Here is a 12,761-nt window from a genome sequence, read left to right as displayed (position 1 = left end):
TGATTGACTTTAATAAAGCTGAGAAGCACCACGGAATCATGATAGTGATGTGGTTGTGCTCTGAAGAGTCACCTTGGACCTCGTGGAACAATTGTATCACTGTTGCCAGGCGACGCGATGATGATGATGATGATGACGACGACGATGATGGAGGACCGTTACGACGTTCTTGGGTGTAAAAGTCTGTTTAGCTCTGAGATGCTAGCTGCGAGCGGCTAACCACTCAGGTAAACAAGCCCCGAACATCTCACGAGAGACCACACGGAGCACAACACGTTCAGCAGTCGACTTGAGGCTTTAAACGAACTCGTGCGTCAACAAACGGAATACCCGAGACTTCCAGAACCTGCTGAAAATGATGTAGCTAGCTAACTTTAGCCAGCTGCCTAGCGCGATACTGCTCAAAAAATGGACTGTGACGGGTAAGTACGTGCCTTTTATAGGAAAAGAAAGACGAAGTTAACTATGTAATAGGGCTAACCAGGAAACCGAAGTGTCTAGTTATGGATAAAACTGTAATTTTAACCGTAAAGTACGCATTTTCAATTTATATTATTAGTAGCGGCTACATTGCTAGCGGTCTGTTGTGTATTCGCTTAATGTCTCTATTTTTAACTATATAAGTTACTTCACATTTAAGTGTTTCGAATCAAGATACACGAATGTAAACTGACTTTATCACCAGAACTGAAAGAGAACTGTGATTGGAAACTAATAGAAGTTAGTTTGCGCTGAGAAACAGGTTTGTTGTGGTAGAACATTAAACATGTTAGTGATTAAACACAGTTTTTGTTATTAAACGTCAGTTGCAAACAACTCTGATTCATTCATTAGGTTTGGAGTCTCTTGTCCTGTGTCTAGTCTGGATTCACAGGAAGATGCGAAAGAGCCAGATCTGCACAGCTTCAGTCACACACACATGAGGAAAGCCTTCCGGCTCATGAATGACTTGAGAAGGTTTGTAAACTGATGAAGCTTATTCAGGTAGTCTCTGGAGACACTGATGGGGACATGACCTAACATTCCAGGTCAACTGATATAGAATGGATTTTTTTAAATAATAGTATAAAAAATGTTACTCATATAGGGTAATGTGCATGGGACCCAGGCATAGACTTTTGTCCTTAGTAGAGGAGATTATATTTTAGAGATATCAAATGTTTGGAGGTTTGATCATAAACACATCTTTAAATATTAGTTCTATTGACCGAATGATCAAATTTAGCAAAATATCATGTAATGACATGGAAATCTGTCTAATTTTCAAATTGTTTGGCTTAAACATCTCAATTTTAATTGCTAAGCAGATCATAAATTTCATACATGTACTTTACATTTTGGGGAAATACATCAAGTAGGTAATTAAATTATTGATCAATATTCCTATGAAATATGAGATATTCTTATGTCTTATGCCAAGTTATTACTCCTGTTATAACACTTCTTTTTCATTATGATTTGCCCCAAGAACACATTAATATGCAAATTAGATGCAATGTATTATAGATATTGAATAGAACGCAAATATCAATTTATGGAAATTTTACGCACATATTGCATAAAGTACAGTAGTATATCAAATCATTCTGTTATATCTTCCATAACGTAGTTGATAATCATCTTTGTACAAAACTTGGCTAAAAATTGATTGAAACAAACAAACCAAAAAAAAGGATTTGGTGAATGAAAAAATGTAACTTTTTTTTTTGTTTGTTTTTACATATATATGCCTTTTCATGTCTATTTATTTTAGTCATGGCATCCTCCACAAAAGACATAGAATAAAATATGAATGAAATATATATTTTTCAAAAATGTTTTTTTTCTGCATTTGTTTCTTATGCTCCACCCAATGTAATGAAATAAAAAGAAACAACAACATTCACAAAAACCTTTTTTTTTCTTCAGTTTTTTAGGAGGACATAGCATTTCTCAGCTGCTTGATTTAATGCAGTTGGCTTAATTCATTTGTAAGGCATGGAGATATTAAGATATGTGACCCTGGACCACAAAACCAGTCTTAAGTGTAAATTTTTAAAAACTGAGTTTTGTACATCTTCTATAAATAAGCTTTGCATTGGTTTATTAGGACCAGACAATATTTGGATGAGATGCTATTTGAAAATCTTGAATCTGAGGGTACAAAAAAATCTAAATATTGAGAAAATAACCTTTAAAGTTGTCCAAATAAATTCTAAGCAATACATACTACAAATCAAAAATTAAGTTTTTATATATTTATGGTATGACATTTACTTCATGGAACACAATCTTCACTTAACATCTTAATGATTTTTGGCATAAAAGTAAAATATACTTTTAGGAAAAATCAGGCCTCATGTAGATCCTCAGCTTTCTTTGAATTTTTCTTCCTAATCACAGCCGGAGGATGCTTTGTGATGTTCTGCTGGTGGCGGGTGAAGTGGAGGTGCCAGCACACAGAGTAGTTTTAGCGTCCTGCAGTCCTTACTTCTGTGCCATGTTCACAGGTACTACATCACATCCTAATGCTTTTCTTTCACCGATGAGAGACACATGTTCCTCACGCCACACTGATGTTCTTCAGCACTTAGTGTAGATCTATGATTACGATTATGTACAAAATTTAAATTCTGTCATCTTTTACTCACCGTTGTGTCATTCCAAACCGGAAAACACTAAAGAAGATATTTTGAAGAATGCTGGTGACATAAACAAAAACACTGATTATCAATATATCTTTTATGAGGTCCATGTACATTGGATTGTTATTTGAGGTGAACTATCACTTTGGTGAAGATCCAGCATCATGATTATTTGCAGGGTATTTGTAGAAGCATTAGAAATGTTTTATATAAAGCAACTGTTTCTGCATAAATAAACATGATGTTCATTCTTCCTTTTTTAAGCCTTATTTGAACAGTTTTAAGATCTTTGTGTGTCTGATCTGATTCTGTGTTGTGCTTGATGTGTCCAGGTGACATGAGTGAAAGCAAGGCTCATCATGTGGAGATCAGGGATGTTGATGGACAGACGCTCTCGAAGCTGGTGGATTACATTTACACGGCTGAGATTGAAGTGTCTGAGGATAATGTCCAGGTAATGTACTGCTTCAAACCTATCTAATGACTAGCTCTTGTGCTCTCTGGCTCTGGAGATCTGGGGCAGGGTGTTTCCTCTCATTATTAGCAGAGGAAACGAGCAGAGCGGGAGAGGAAGCTTTCTGTGGTGTGCACTTTGCCCTTGTGTTAGAGCTCTATTGTCCCATGTGTTCTATGTTTTGTATGTGGGGCTCTTGTTTGGATGTACAGAAAGAAATCGGTTGAGAACAGATGATCTGAGAAGCTTCATGCCAATTCAATATTTTCATTCCTTTTCTAGGAAGAAAGTGGCTGTTGAGTTACATTGTGCATGTGCTAATTCAGTTCAGTCTTGTTTTTCCCCTAGGCCTGTATTTGAATGCTATGGTTTTTACTAATTTACTATTTTAATGAATATTAATTAAGCATACCAGTGGAAGTGTAGACTATAGCTTTTACTATGATCTATTTATAATTCAGCTTCTATTAGAATACGTTTTACTTAAAATGAACAATAATTTAAAGTAAAATATAATTGATTTGTAATTTATTTTAGTTTACTTACTGAATCAATAATGATAATAGAGATTACAAATTATAGGCTTTAGTGTCTCTAACTATGTACACTACTGTCAAAAGTTTAAGTCATTTTTTTTTTTTAAATAAGTGATTATTTTTATTCAGCAAGAATGCATTAAATGGATCGAAAGTGACAGTATATAAAATTTGTTACAAAATATTTCTATTTCAAACAAATGCCAATCTTTTGATCTTTTGAATAGCAACATAACACGTACATGTCAGAAAAAATATTAAATATTAAATAAAGTATTTTGTCAAACCACACTTTTCTTTAATTACAGTCTTTCGTCTGTTGGGATATGTTTGCACATCTAGACTTTGCAATATAAATACAGCTGGATAAAACAAAAACTGTGTCCATCTTCATTTCAGGCTGCAAAGCAACAAATTGTGATTATTTTAAAGGGGGCTGATTATTTTCTATAATCACTGAATATTAAAAATAATATATAAAAAATAAAAGAATTATTGAAAACAGTTAAATTCTAATATTTTACAATAAGACTGTTTTTACTGTATTTTTTATACACACACACACACACACACACACACACAAAAACAATTGGCGAGCTAAATAGACTTCTTTCAAAAATATTTTTTTGAATGGTTGTGTACATATATGTATTATATTGTTTCAGATAACACACAATTCTTTAGCAAAATTAATAAAAAAAAAAAGTCATCATTACATAAGCTATACTGGTTAGTCATCATGAATCAGGCCAGCAGGCTGACTTCCTGGTTACTTCATGTATAGTGTGTGTTTTCATCTCGTTGTGTTATTCCTGCTGTGTCCAGGTATTGCTCCCAGCTGCCAGCCTGCTGCAGCTGATGGATGTTCGACAGGTTTGCTGTGACTTCCTGCAAACGCAGCTTCACCCTACCAACTGCCTGGGCATCCGAGCGTTCGCTGACCTTCACGCCTGCACAGGACTGCTCAGCCTGGCCCACGCTTACGCCGGTGAGCGCTCGTCCTACTTCAGCCATTGTGGGATGAGAAACAGCTAGTCGATTACGCAACACACCAATATGTATTTTTGTGTGGAGATGCATTTTTTTGAGCAAGTTTACTTGTTTCAAGCAGAGCAGCACTTTACAGACGTCATGCTGGGAGAAGAGTTCATGGGCCTCTCCTTGCAGCAGGTGTGCAGTCTGATCTCCAGCGACAAACTCACCGTGTCCACTGAAGAGAAGGTGACGCTACCACGTTTATTTATCCCAGTTGTGTCTTTTCTGTTGCGCTTCTAAGTTTCTCTCTCATGCACCACATCACACAGCCTGTTTTTAGCTCAGCCTTCTGTGATTTGTAGACAGCAGATGGTTGATGTTTGGTTTTCACATGTACATGCTGATGTGACGGACGTGCCATCTGTCAGTCACTGCTCTCAGCTTACGAGTAACTTGTGTCTCAAGTCTGCGCTCACACATATACTTGATATCAGCTGTCATCTGTCAGATGCTTCATTGTCATCTGAGCAGAGACACACAGGCAGTGAAGGATGGCGGCCTGGTCTTCATTCATACAATACGCAGAGAAACATAAAATATGATTTGTTCTTGTATGTTACACCCCCAGGTGTTTGAGGCCATGATCGCCTGGATAAAGCACGATAAAGAAGCCCGTCTGGAGCACATGCCTAAGCTCATGGAGCATGTTCGACTGCCCCTGCTATCCAGAGATTACCTGGTTCAGGTGTGTCTGGGCTCAGTTTCATAACAAGTTATAGGGATGTGACGATGCACCCCAAGCCAGTTGAAAAATTGATAAAAATATGTGACCCTGAAGCACAAAACCAGTCTTAAGTCGCTGGGGTGTATTTGTAGCAATAACCAAAAACACATTGTATGGGTGATAATTATAATTTTTTTCTTTTATGCCAAAACTCATTAGTATAAGATCATGTTCCATGAAGATATTTTGTACATTTCCTACCATAAATATATCAAAACTTATTTTTTGATTAGTTGTATGCATAGCGATAAACTTCATTTGGACAACTTTCTTAATATTTTCCAGATTTTCAAATCGTTGTATCTCGCCCAAATGTTGTCCGATCCTAACAAACCATACCTCAACTGAGAGATAATTTATTCAGCTTTCAGATGATGCATGCATCTCAATTAACTTTTTTTTTACACTTATGACTTGTTTTGTGGTCCGGGGTCACACATGTGACGATTCAAGTCAGTTGAAATGTTAAACGTATCGTGATACCTTTGGGAGTGGTGGTTTATATGGATGTATCTGGGGAACTGACCATCTTTAGAAAAGTTTAGATGGTATTTTCTTTTCATCTTGCCTCTGCATAATGCATATTAAAGCAGTGTTTATAAGCTGAGCTGCTTTGTTTACAGGTAACCAAGAAAACACTATATTGCTGCCGTTTCATAAGCGCCACCTGCTGTCAGAGAGTGAATTTGCGTTCTCAAGTAGCCTCTCTGCTGTTTTTGTAAATGTGTATTCGTACAGATTGTAGAGGAGGACCCCTTAATAAAAAACAACAACACTTGTAAGGACTTCCTGATCGAGGCGATGAAGTACCATCTTTTACCTGCAGACCAGCGGCACCTGATAAAGACTGACAGAACCAGACCACGCACACCAATCAGTTTGCCAAAGGTATTAATATAATCGCTTCAAACTTACAATACCAGTCATTCAAAATACATTCATGTGTGATATGATCTGAAATTAGCTTTTAATTGATTTACTTTTAACAATCATGCATTTTTGTGATATAACTTAAGTAATTAGTACTAAAGTTTGGTAACCATGCATGAATAAAAAATTAATGCATATTTCTCTAAATCTTAGCCAATGAGATTGCCGTTTGACCGTTAGTTCCGCCCACTACCAAAGAATATAATTTACACGTAGCACATATATTTTACTTGATAAGAGTGTTTTGCACTCCCTCTTTTTCCATCTGGATGGAAACACGGAGGGCTCTTAACTAACACTAGAGTTTATAATACGTTAAATGAATCCATTGAGATGAACTGAAATAGTTGTTTTTAAAGATGGAGAGTGAAACTCTCAAGTGCGCAGTGTTCAAAATTTGTAAAGTAAAACTTAAAGTTAGCCTGGTGAGTGAAATCTATAAATGTATTAGCCAATGGCTAACGATAGACAATTTAGTCATATGCGAGTGATTAATTCGCATTGTAGAGGGTTAGATTCCAAGATTGGTTTTCTGTACTTCTATGAATGGGAAAAAAGGATTTTAAAAATCATATTTAAGCTTTTTAAAGAGCTTTTTTTTAAGATCTGCACAAATAAGTGTAGCACAATGTCTATGTCAACATATTAAGAGTATAAAAAGCATGATTTACAGTTCAAATGTACAAAAAGTTTTATAAAACGATAAACTTCACATTTCAGCATTTAAACATTTTTTAATAAAAGGATTTAGTCAAAACGATCAATTATCATATTAGACAATTATAATCAAACAACTATATTACTCTAGTAACATACAAACATATCTTAGTGTATTGTTTATATTTTTATAACGCATTCGCTTCTTATCGATCCACTGGTTCACAGCTGCGTGATTTCTGTGTAAAAGTAAGGGTTGATTTTCACTCGTCAAAATAAAAATATCAAACTGTCTTAAATCTTTCAAGATTAACAATCATGCTATTAAAGCGATCGGCTGTTTCCTCGCAGAAGTCAATGTGTCAAATTCATTCAATTGAAGCCTGACAGAAGCAACCACTTCAAAAATGAGTAATGTGGCATCAGTAAACTGACTACCTTATAAACTATAACTGCATTTTTCTACTATCTTAGTCCCAGACTGAAGGTCTGGATGAATTTATTGGCTTTCGGAGGATTGATTTTTGTTGTGAATCTGACAGGTGATGATGGTCGTGGGGGGTCAGGCGCCTAAAGCCATCCGCAGCGTGGAGTGCTATGACTTTCAGGAGGACCGCTGGTACCAGGTGGCAGACTTACCATCCAGACGCTGTCGAGCAGGTTCTTCTCTGTTCTGTCCCTCATCTATCTCTAGATGTGTGTGTTTCTCTTGGTCTCATCCTCTCTGTGTGTGTCATGTAGGTGTGGTGTTCATGGCCGGTAAGGTGTATGCGGTGGGGGGATTTAACGGCTCCCTGCGCGTGCGGACGGTGGATGTGTATGATGGGCTGAAGGACCAGTGGAGCTCTGTTCCCAGCATGCAAGAGCGCCGCAGCACTTTAGGAGCCGCTGTGCTGGGGGACCTGCTGTACGCTGTCGGGGGCTTTGATGGGAGCACAGGTATACCTTTGAAAAATGAAGGCCAGGATGCATTCATACAGTAAAGTTTGGGATCAGTAGGATTTATTTTATTCTTCAGCAAAGGTGCATTAATCAAAAGTCCCGGGTAGTAACGGATTACATGTATTCTGGATTACGTAAAAATTAACCATGTGCAATTAGAGTATATTACATTTTATAATGCTCATCAGATTACAGATACTTTTAAATTACACGATTAGTAAAATATATAGAATTAGTTTTTGTTAGAATTCTTCTTATTTCTCTTTTAATTTCCCTTTCTAAAAATCCTACTGTATCTTAGATTTGACTAATGTTGTGTAAATACGTATGCAAACCATGGTTCTGAATTCAGGAGAAAAAGGATACAGATCTCAAGTAATTAGAGACCATGTATGAAACTAATAATTATGCATGCTATTAAACACTTTTATCATATCCAGTGACCGTCAGAAACTGTTCATTCTTATGTTAAGTCCAGTTTGGGAAACCATTGTTAAATGCATTTTATGACATTGATATCAAAAAGCTGCATATGTTTATTTTAAGTTTAAAACAGTAGGTTTTTAAAAAGGTTATCTAAAAAAAGTCTGATTACATTCCCTAAAATTTGTAACTTAGAATTCGTTACTAATTACAGTTTTTCATAATCTAATTTATAATCAGAAACAGACTACAATTTGTAAGTAATCTACTCAACCCTGGTGACGGTAAATATATTTATGATGTCACAGAAATTTTCTGTTTTGAATAAACGCTGTTCTTTTAAACGTTCTATTCATCAAAGATTCCCGGCAAAAAATGCATAACGTTTTACACAAAAATATAATAATCTTAAATATTTCTTGAGCAGCAAATCAGAAAGATTTCTGAAGGATCATGTGACACTGAAGACTGGAGTAATGATGCTCAAAATACAACTTTGATCACGTTACTTATGACAATAATAGAAACTGAATTTGTAATATTTGTATGCAGCCTTGGTGAACGAGGCTTCTTTCAAAAACAAATAAATATATATAAATAAAAGTGCATGATGTTTTCTGTTAACTGCATGTTCTGACGGTCTGACGAATGTCTGTCTGTAGGTCTGTCGTCAGTGGAGGCGTACAGCCCCAAAGCTAACGAGTGGATGTTTGTGGCTCCCATGAACACCAGGCGCAGCAGTGTTGGGGTCGGAGTGGTCGACGGTGAGCTTTTTGACCTCATGTGTGTTGATCAATGCTCACTATATTAGTATTCAAGTGCAGACGTGTTAATGAAACCTGACATGCATTGCATTTAGAAGATTTCACAACATTTTACCTTTTGGGTGTTGTGGTAACATGTTTAAACTGTGATGATTCATGATTTCACATAGCATGTCTGATGCCTGTACAGGAAAGCTTTATGCTGTTGGAGGTTATGACGGGGCGTCCCGGCAGTGTTTGAGTACTGTGGAGGAGTATAACCCGGTCAGTAATAAGTGGTGCTATGTGACGGACATGAGCACTAGACGCAGCGGAGCTGGTTTGTTCCTTTTCGGACATGACTTGAATATACTTTGGACTCATTTCTGTTCATGGTCTTCATGGAGTGTGTGTTTGTGCAGGTGTCGGCGTGCTCAATGCACAGCTGTATGCTGCAGGTGGACACGACGGTCCTCTGGTGAGGAAGAGTGTGGAGGTCTATGATCCTGCTTCTAATACCTGGAGACAGGTGTGTGACATGAACATGTGCCGAAGGAACGCAGGTGAGTAACTGGAGGAGAGACCGTTCAGAAGCTCAAATCATTGAAAACAAGATTTTTCACAATGCAGAAAAACAGCAGACTGTTCTTGGTCAGTTTTGACCCAGTGAAACAGAAGCTTAAAACTGTTATACCTTAAAAAGGTTAATTTTTAATCTTGGATTTTTTTTTTTTTAACTACAAATGAACTGTAGCAAAAGCAGTGTGATGCATAAAATGCATTTAAAAAAATGCATTTATTTTAAAAATAATTTAAATTTTTTATATTTTTTTTATACATTTTAATATATTGTTATATGGAATTATCTTGGAATTAGCCGTATAAAATCAATGGATTATTTAATTAAAACCCTTACTTCTATCTCATGAATGCTTAAAAAGAGTCCAAATTATGAAACTTACATATTCATTTTCTGACTAGATAATATCAAAAAGATTACTCAAGAATTTTTTCAAACTAAATATATTAATTGTACATGCATAAACTTTCACTTTTGTAATGAAAAACATAAAAAAATGTTCATGCTGCAGTGGTTCTTCAGTAGGATTTATTTATTAATCTTTCTTCAAATTTAGGTCTTTTATTCCACTTCACTTTGGGCCGTAGTTAATTTGTCTGTTTATAGTGTGTTGTGTGTGCACATTCATATTAATATTTATCCCCTAAAAAAATCCTAAAAGCGTGTGCGAGATATAGGAAAGAGGCTTAATTTATTTCACCGAAGTATAACCATGCGTAAAGCTACAGATGATATCCAGGTCAAAATTCAACACATTATTTATGTTTTTTTTATTATTATATAGTTTTAAAATAGTCTTTGTGTGTGTGTGTGTGGTTTGAATGTCAAACACTGGACGTGTTTCAAGACCTTTTCAAATCATTTATAAAGGGAGAGCAGGAAAGGCCTGTGGTCCTGAGTTAAGTGTGTTTGTCTCTAGGAGTGTGTGCTATAAACGGTTTGCTGTATGTGATCGGAGGAGACGACGGCTCGTGTAACCTGTCGTCTGTGGAGTACTACGACCCTGCTGTGGATAAATGGAGTCTCATCCCCACCAACATGAGCAACGGACGCAGCTACGCAGGTCTGCTTCACGCCCAGCTCCTACACATCCTACCGCCAGCTGCTCAAACGTTCATCTGATTAGATTTGGGCTTGGATCAAGTCTTGAACATGCATTGTTCAAAAGAAAAAATCTGAAAACGGATTAGATCACAAAATCCAATCTTGGTTTTGATCTGGATCAAAGTTTTTAGTAAGATTGGGATCCCAGCACAAGATGCAAACATGTAATAAACCTTTAAAACTGCTCCAGAAATACAACATTTGTAATTTTAATGAATATAGCATTAGACAGGTAGACATTAATCTACCTCTTAAGCCTTCTCTTCTTATCAGCTACATCTAAACTAAACTGCTGTCTTATCTGTTTCAGGGGTCTCAGTCATTGACAAGCCTTTATGACTAAAGCTTCTGGGCAGCAGGTGTCTTCGCACCTGTCCAGGACTGAGCTGTGACAGACACACAGTGATTTAAGACAGAGTCCAGATGCTGACAGGTGCTTGAAGATCTCCATCTCAGATCCTGACTGCCTCACACACACACACACACACACACACACCAAGCCCTGACCTCTCCCAGTCTCCAGGAAGTGCCATTTCGCCCTGTTATTAACAGAGAGGCTGTGGTCACCCAGTGTAGTGTGTATTAAGTGAGTCCTCTGCCAGGACAGAGTATGTATCTCTACTTGCTTTACTACTGACCGACAACACTCAGAAACAGGGTTACTTTATGTTTTTATGAAAAGTATTATGGGAGCAACCCCTGTAAGTTGTTTAATTAAACCAGCTGCTTTCGTGCCATATAGTAGTGAGGATGGTAAACCGAAACATCAAGTCAATCTCGGTATGGTCACTTCATTTTCAAAACAAGCATCTTTCTATGGAATCCATCGTGAGACGTGGATCTGTGCGTGCATGGACTTCTATAGAAATGACACGGTTTTTCCTGGTGGAAATGACAGTAAATGTGACCATGCCGTTTAATGTGCCAAGTGTCGCTCATAACTCATATGGATAATACTGTATGTTTGTTACTTGTACATGATGCAGTTTGGTGTGCAATCGTCCATGTTGGACACACAGATCACGATAACTCTCTCAGTAGATGCAGTCACTGAAATCACACTTGCTTGGTGTCTCTTCGGTAAATTGCACTTGTCATCTTTATTCAGTAGAGGTGATACTATTGCAATCGCAGGTCAATTCCAATATAACACAGGTTCATATTTAACTGGCTCATTTGGATCTGTGGTCCAACAGAACTGGACTTTGGAAGACTCTTTTATTATTAATATTATTATTTTTTAATATTAAGCCTCATTATTGGGTTATAAAGCTGCACAGTAGTTCACTGTAGACGTTCATGTTTACATTACTGATCATTGTGAAATGAAAACTAAGTTTGTTGGTAATGAATATGAATTATTATTAACAAAACACTGCAAACATTCCCAGATCACATATACTTTCATCTTCTCATTCTCATGATGACCAACTGACCAACCGATCTGAAAGTAATACTATGCAGTAAAACAAGGTTTTTGTTGTGCCCAGTGATTCAGAGTTTAATTTGAGCTATGCCTGGTGTAACTGCTGCCATTACATTCGATGTCTTTACTCTTTTAACACATCATCATGATCCACAACTCTAAAACTAGGACATTCTAGTGTGCTGCATCATCTGTGGATTATGCACGAATGTGGTTTGCGAACAAGGTATTAATGTATTTCTAAACAAAATATATGAATAAATTAAGCTTTGTAAAGGGAATTCGATTTCCATGTCTTTAAGTTTTGAGACTGCTAGATTATGAGCTGCCATTGGAAGCCAGCAATCAGTCATGCATTGAAAATAATGGACTTCATGAGGTTATGCAGTAATTAAGTCAGACAGCACACTCATTTCTGTTGTAAAGGGAAAGCTGTGGCAACTGAATGCATGAAGTAAAATTAAAAAAAAGTAAAAAACTGCTGATATCTGGAGAAAAAACGTCACTCTTTGTGTGATCTAGATTATATTAATATAAAAAATATGAAAATACGGAAGCATGTGTGCCATCTACAATAAATTGT

General features: G+C 36.7%; 1 protein-coding gene across 1 annotated transcript; it reads left to right on the top strand.

Annotated features, from left to right (window-relative positions):
• The first annotated feature begins 117 nt into the window (after positions 1–117).
• Positions 118–12,459, top strand: klhl3 (kelch-like family member 3). The gene is made up of 15 exons (XM_052614895.1): positions 118–422; positions 835–957; positions 2,383–2,489; positions 2,957–3,078; positions 4,440–4,602; positions 4,726–4,835; positions 5,218–5,334; positions 6,112–6,261; positions 7,503–7,620; positions 7,702–7,899; positions 8,988–9,089; positions 9,280–9,408; positions 9,491–9,631; positions 10,568–10,711; positions 11,063–12,459. Exons 1-15 carry the CDS (start codon positions 409–411, stop codon positions 11,089–11,091), a joined length of 1,767 nt encoding a protein of 588 aa, XP_052470855.1. The 5' UTR covers positions 118–408; the 3' UTR covers positions 11,092–12,459.
• The last annotated feature ends 302 nt before the right edge of the window (positions 12,460–12,761 follow it).

Source organism: Carassius gibelio, chromosome A14, assembly GCF_023724105.1.
Source record: "Carassius gibelio isolate Cgi1373 ecotype wild population from Czech Republic chromosome A14, carGib1.2-hapl.c, whole genome shotgun sequence".
NCBI lineage: Eukaryota > Metazoa > Chordata > Actinopteri > Cypriniformes > Cyprinidae > Carassius > Carassius gibelio.
This window is presented reverse-complemented; position numbering and strand designations above follow the sequence as displayed.

Coding starts and splice junctions, on each gene's coding strand:
- klhl3 (XM_052614895.1), top strand. Junction 2,490..2,956: donor CTTCTGTGCCATGTTCACAG/GTACTACATCAC, acceptor TGATGTGTCCAG/GTGACATGAGTGAAAGCAAG. Junction 4,603..4,725: donor CCTGGCCCACGCTTACGCCG/GTGAGCGCTCGT, acceptor TGTTTCAAGCAG/AGCAGCACTTTACAGACGTC.